Here is a 7,500-nt window from a genome sequence, read left to right on the forward strand (position 1 = left end):
CTGGGGAGATTTTATGTACTCTGCTGGAGACGTTACATACTCTGCTGGAGACGTTACATACTCTGCTGGAGACGTTACATACTCTACTGGAGACGTTACATACTCTGCTGGAGACGTTACATACTCTGCTGGAGACGTTACATACTCTGCTGGAGACGTTACATACTCTGCTGGAGACGTTACATACTCTGCTGGAGACGTTACATACTCTGCTGGAGACGTTACATACTCTGCTGGAGACGTTACATACTCTGCTGGAGACGTTACATACTCTGCTGGAGACGTTACATACTCTGCTGGAGACGTTACATACTCTGCTGGAGACGTTACATACTCTGCTGGAGACGTTACATACTCTGCTGGAGGCGTTACATACTCTGCTGGAGGCGTTACATACTCTGCTGGAGACGTTACATACTCTGCTGGAGACGTTAAATACTCTGCTGGAGACGTTACATACTCTGCTGGAGACGTTACATACCCTGCTGGAGACGTTAAATACTCTGCTGGAGACGTTACATACTCTGCTGGAGACGTTACATACCCTGCTGGAGACGTTACATACTCTGCTGGAGACGTTACATACTCTGCTGGAGACGTTACATACTCTGCTGGAGACGTTACATACTCTGCTGGAGACGTTACATACTCTGCTGGAGGCGTTACATACTCTGCTGGAGACGTTACATACTCTGCTGGAGACGTTACATACTCTGCTGGAGACGTTACATACTCTGCTGGAGACGTTACATACTCTGTTGGAGACGTTACATAACCTGCTGGAGACGTTACATAACCTGCTGGAGACGTTACATACTCTGCTGGAGACGTTACATACCCTGCTGGAGACGTTACATACTCTGCTGGAGACGTTACATACTCTGCTGGAGACGTTACATACTCTGCTGGAGACGTTACATACTCTGCTGGAGACGTTACATAACCTGCTGGAGACGTTACATAACCTGCTGGAGACGTTACATACTCTGCTGGAGACGTTACATACTCTGCTGGAGACGTTACATACTCTGCTGGAGACGTTACATACTCTGCTGGAGACGTTACATACTCTGCTGGAGACGTTACATACTCTGCTGGAGACGTTACATACTCTGCTGGAGACGTTACATACTCTGCTGGAGACGTTACATACTCTGCTGGAGACGTTACATACTCTGCTGGAGACGTTACATACTCTGCTGGAGACGTTACATACTCTGCTGGAGACGTTACATACTCTGCTGGAGACGTTACATAACCTGCTGGAGACGTTACATACTCTGCTGGAGACGTTACATAACCTGCTGGAGACGTTACATACTCTGCTGGAGACGTTACATACTCTGCTGGAGACGTTACATACTCTGCTGGAGACGTTACATACTCTGCTGGAGACGTTACATACTCTGCTGGAGACGTTACATAACCTGCTGGAGACGTTACATACTCTGCTGGAGACGTTACATAACCTGCTGGAGACGTTACATACTCTGCTGGAGACGTTACATAACCTGCTGGAGACGTTACAGACTCTGCTGGAGACGTTACATAACCTGCTGGAGACGTTACATACTCTGCTGGAGACGTTACATACTCTGCTGGAGACGTTACATACTCTGCTGGAGACGTTACATAACCTGCTGGAGACGTTACATACTCTGCTGGAGACGTTACATAACCTGCTGGAGACGTTACATACTCTGCTGGAGACGTTACATAACCTGCTGGAGACGTTACATACTCTGCTGGAGACGTTACATAACCTGCTGGAGACGTTACATACTCTGCTGGAGACGTTACATACTCTGCTGGAGACGTTACATACTCTGCTGGAGACGTTACATACTCTGCTGGAGACGTTACATACTCTGCTGGAGATGTTACATAACCTGCTGGAGACGTTACATACTCTGCTGGAGACGTTACATACTCTGCTGGAGACGTTACATACTCTGCTGGAGACGTTACATACTCTGCTGGAGACGTTACATACTCTGCTGGAGACGTTACATACCCTGCTGGAGACGTTACATACTCTGCTGGAGACGTTACATAACCTGCTGGAGACGTTACATACTCTGCTGGAGACGTTACATAACCTGCTGGAGACGTTACATACTCTGCTGGAGACGTTACATACTCTGCTGGAGACGTTACATACTCTGCTGGAGACGTTACATACTCTGCTTGAGACGTTACATACTCTGCTGGAGACGTTACATAACCTGCTGGAGACGTTACATACTCTGCTGGAGACGTTACATACTCTGCTGGAGACGTTACATACTCTGCTGGAGACGTTACATACTCTGCTGGAGACGTTACATACTCTGCTAGAGACGTTACATACCCTGCTGGAGACGTTACATACTCTGCTGGAGACGTTACATAACCTGCTGGAGACGTTACATACTCTGCTGGAGACGTTACATACTCTGCTGGAGACGTTACATACCCTGCTGGAGACGTTACATACTCTGCTGGAGACGTTACATAACCTGCTGGAGACGTTACATACTCTGCTGGAGACGTTACATACTCTGCTGGAGACGTTACATACCCTGCTGGAGACGTTACATACTCTGCTGGAGACGTTACATACTCTGCTGGAGACGTTACATACTCTGCTGGAGACGTTACATACCCTGCTGGAGACGTTACATACTCTGCTGGAGACGTTACATACCCTGCTGGAGACGTTACATACTCTGCTGGAGACGTTACATACTCTGCTGGAGACGTTACATACTCTGCTGGAGACGTTACATACCCTGCTGCAGACGTTACATACTCTGCTGGAGACGTTACATACTCTGCTGGAGACGTTACATACTCTGCTGGAGACGTTACATACTCTGCTGGAGACGTTACATACTCTGCTGGAGACGTTACATACTCTGCTGGAGACGTTACATACTCTGCTGGAGACGTTACATACTCTGCTGGAGACGTTACATACTCTGCTGGAGACGTTACATACTCTGCTGGAGACGTTACATACTCTGCTGGAGACGTTACATACTCTGCTGGAGACGTTACATACCCTGCTGGAGACGTTACATATTCTGCTGGAGACGTAATGATGAGGCTACAGTCATGTACTCTGTTAATTGCTAATTTTAATTAATGGAAAATGATCAGTTAATTAAAAAAATTAATGTCAGGAATTATTTTCTTTTATCTATCAACGAGAATTTCAATTACAGACTAAATCTAACGTTGACTTGACGCAGTACAGTACGTCGCTGTTTAACGTTGACTTGACGCAGCATAGTACGTCGCTGTTTAACGTTGACTTGACGCAGCATAGTACGTCGCTGTTAACGTTGACTTGACGCAGCACAGTACGTCGCTGTTAACGTTGACTTGACGCAGTACAGTACGTCGCTGTTAACGTTGACTTGACGCAGCACAGTACGTCGCTGTTAACGTTGACTTGACGCAGTACAGTACGTCGCTGTTAACGTTGACTTGACGCAGCACAGTACGTCGCTGTTAACGTTGACTTGACGCAGCACAGTACGTCGCTGTTAACGTTGACTTGACGCAGCATAGTACGTCTCTATTAACGTTGACTTGACGCAGTACAGTACGTCGCTGTTAACGTTGACTTGACGCAGTACAGTACGTCGCTGTTAACGTTGACTTGACGCAGCACAGTACGTCGCTGTTAACGTTGACTTGACGCAGCATAGTACGTCTCTATTAACGTTGACTTGACGCAGTACAGTACGTCGCTGTTAACGTTGACTTGACGCAGCATAGTACGTCTCTGTTAACGTTGACTTGACGCAGCATAGTACGTCTCTATTAACGTTGACTTGACGCAGTACAGTACGTCGCTGTTAACGTTGACTTGACGCAGCACAGTACGTCGCTGTTAACGTTGACTTGACGCAGCATAGTACGTCTCTATTAACGTTGACTTGACGCAGTACAGTACGTCGCTGTTAACGTTGACTTGACGCAGCATAGTACGTCTCTGTTAACGTTGACTTGACGCAGCACAGTACGTCGCTGTTAACGTTGACTTGACGCAGTACAGTACGTCGCTGTTAACGTTGACTTGACGCAGCACAGTACGTCGCTGTTAACGTTGACTTGACGCAGCACAGTACGTCGCTGTTAACGTTGACTTGACGCAGCACAGTACGTCGCTGTTAACGTTGACTTGACGCAGTACAGTACGTCGCTGTTAACGTTGACTTGACGCAGTACAGTACGTCGCTGTTAACGTTGACTTGACGCAGCATAGTACGTCGCTGTTAACGTTGACTTGACGCAGTACAGTACGTCGCTGTTAACGTTGACTTGACGCAGCACAGTACGTCGCTGTTAACGTTGACTTGACGCAGTACAGTACGTCGCTGTTAACGTTGACTTGACGCAGTACAGTACGTCGCTGTTAACGTTGACTTGACGCAGCATAGTACGTCGCTGTTAACGTTGACTTGACGCAGTACAGTACGTCGCTGTTAACGTTGACTTGACGCAGCACAGTACGTCGCTGTTAACGTTGACTTGACGCAGTACAGTACGTTGCTGTTAACGTTGGCTTGACGCAGTACAGTACGTCGCTGCTAACGTTGACTTGACGCAGTACAGTACGTCGCTGTTAACGTTGACTTGACGCAGTACAGTACGTCGCTGTTAACGTTGACTTGACGCAGCACAGTACGTCGCTGTTAACGTTGACTTGACGCAGGATAGTACGTCTCTATTAACGTTGACTTGACGCAGTACAGTACGTCGCTGTTAACGTTGACTTGACGCAGCATAGTACGTCTCTGTTAACGTTGACTTGACGCAGCATAGTACGTCTCTATTAACGTTGACTTGACGCAGTACAGTACGTCGCTGTTAACGTTGACTTGACGCAGCATAGTACGTCGCTGTTAACGTTGACTTGACGCAGCATAGTACGTCTCTATTAACGTTGACTTGACGCAGTACAGTACGTCGCTGTTAACGTTGACTTGACGCAGCATAGTACGTCTCTGTTAACGTTGACTTGACGCAGCACAGTACGTCGCTGTTAACGTTGACTTGACGCAGTACAGTACGTCGCTGTTAACGTTGACTTGACGCAGCACAGTACGTCGCTGTTAACGTTGACTTGACGCAGCACAGTACGTCGCTGTTAACGTTGACTTGACGCAGCACAGTACGTCGCTGTTAACGTTGACTTGACGCAGTACAGTACGTCGCTGTTAACGTTGACTTGACGCAGTACAGTACGTCGCTGTTAACGTTGACTTGACGCAGCATAGTACGTCTCTGTTAACGTTGACTTGACGCAGTACAGTACGTCGCTGTTAACGTTGACTTGACGCAGCACAGTACGTCGCTGTTAACGTTGACTTGACGCAGTACAGTACGTCGCTGTTAACGTTGACTTGACGCAGTACAGTACGTCGCTGTTAACGTTGACTTGACGCAGCATAGTACGTCGCTGTTAACGTTGACTTGACGCAGTACAGTACGTCGCTGTTAACGTTGACTTGACGCAGCACAGTACGCCGCTGTTAACGTTGACTTGTCGCAGTACAGTACGTCGCTGGTAACGTTGACTTGACGCAGTACAGTACGTCACTGTTAACGTTGACTTGACGCAGTACAGTACGTCACTGTTAACGGTACTCTCACGCGCAATACACTGCTGTTAACGGTATTCTCACGCACAATACTCCGCTGTTAACGGTACTCTCACGCGCAATACATCGCTGTTAACGGTACTCTCACGCGCAATACATCGCTGTTAACATTCTCACGCGCAATACACCGCTGTTAACGGTACTCTCACGCGCAATACATCGCTGTTAACGGTACTCTCACGCGCAATACACTGCTGTTAACGGTATTCTCACGCGCAATACATCCCTGTTAACGGTATTCTCATGCGCAATACACCGCTGTTAACGGTATTCTCACGCGCAATACATCGCTGTTAACGGTACTCTCACGTGCAATACACCGCTGTTAACGGTATTCTCACGCGCAATACACCGCTGTTAACGGTACTCTCACGCGCAATACACCGCTGGTAACGGTACTCTCATGCGCAATACACCGCTGTTAACGGTATTCTCACGCGCAATACACCGCTGTTAACGGTATTCTCACGCGCAATGCATCGCTGTTAACGGTACTCTCACGCGCAATACACCGCTGTTAACGGTACTCTCACGCGCAATACACCGCTGTTAACGGTTCTCTCGCGCAATACACCGCTGTTAACGGTACTCTCACGCGCAATACACCGCTGTTAACGGTACTCTCACGCGCAATACACCGCTGTTAACGGTACTCTCACGCGCAATACATCCCTGTTAACGGAACTCCCACACGCAATACATCCCTGTTAACGGAACTCTACACGCTTCTCTCAATCTGTTTTTAGCCATTGTTGGTCACATTAACCATGGTTGGTCACATTAACCATGGTTGGTCACATTAACCATGGTTGGTCACATTAACCATGGCTGGTTACATTAACCATGGATGGTTACAGTAACCATGGTTAGTCACATTAACCATGGTTGGTCACATTAACTATGGTTGGTCACATAAACCATGGTTGGTCACATTAACCATGGTTGTCACATTAACTATGGTTGGTCACATTAACTATGGTTGGTCACATTAACCATGGTTGGTCACATAAACCATGGTTGTCACATTAACCATGGTTGTCACATAAACCATGGTTGGTCACATTAACCATGGTTGGTCACATTAACCATGGGTCATACTGATAGGTTATCTCACTAACTAATGATCAAACTAATCTTTATCTTAAATAATCACTGTTGCACGGGTTTTGCGCATTTTTGTGAATAATAATAATAATAATAATAATAATAATAATAATAATAATAATAATAATAATAATAATAATAATAATAATATAAAATCTTGGCATAATTGACTTTTGAGGTATGAGCACCAAGACTTACCTGAATGTAAGGATGGTGAAGGGACGGTATGACTTGTGAGAGAGAGGGTCTGACATAGCCTTGCCCCAGTAGTCATTGAAGAAGATCTGGTGGAGCGGGTTGGTCCCCAAGACGTCTGGGTTGGTCTTGATGGCGCTGACGTCATCGTGGACGAAGTCTCCCGTGAGGCCATTGACGTAGACCAGGACCCCTGCCAGCCACACCGTCAGGTAGAGCCAGGTGGCGGGAGGGTCCTCGCGACCGTAACTCCGGTCATGGGGCCAGGAGGACGGTGCGTGAGACGATGTTAAGGTAGATTTTTTTCTGTTTTTGGGTGAGTTGTGGCAGGAAAACCAGTAGGCTCCGCCTTCATGCATGGCGTTCCTACTATCAGTTCCGTGACGCAGGCGAACACCAGTTCCGCGGTAAACTTGATGTCACCCCAGACATCAAAAAGGAGAGCTTCAAGTTTCAGTTTTAAGTTAGTGGTACTCCCTCTGGGTGTTAAATTCTTCACCACACATGTTTACAGTGCCACTTAAGTTCGCCCGCTCGGTAGGTGCCA

At 47.2% G+C, this 7,500-nt stretch overlaps 1 protein-coding gene across 1 annotated transcript in view; it reads right to left on the reverse strand.

The window, feature by feature from the left end:
* Positions 1-7,500, reverse strand: part of LOC128687862 (protein O-mannosyl-transferase TMTC1) — a 53,916-nt gene that overhangs the window by 46,224 nt on the left and 192 nt on the right. Inside the window, exon 1 of the mRNA XM_070083836.1 lies at positions 6,957-7,500. This exon is cut by the window's right edge and continues 192 nt beyond it. Within this exon, the coding sequence (XP_069939937.1) occupies positions 6,957-7,312 (356 nt within the window). The 5' untranslated portion in view covers positions 7,313-7,500. The remainder of the gene's footprint in view (positions 1-6,956) is intronic.

Source organism: Cherax quadricarinatus, chromosome 10, assembly GCF_038502225.1.
Source record: "Cherax quadricarinatus isolate ZL_2023a chromosome 10, ASM3850222v1, whole genome shotgun sequence".
Classification (NCBI taxonomy): Eukaryota; Metazoa; Arthropoda; class Malacostraca; order Decapoda; family Parastacidae; genus Cherax; species Cherax quadricarinatus.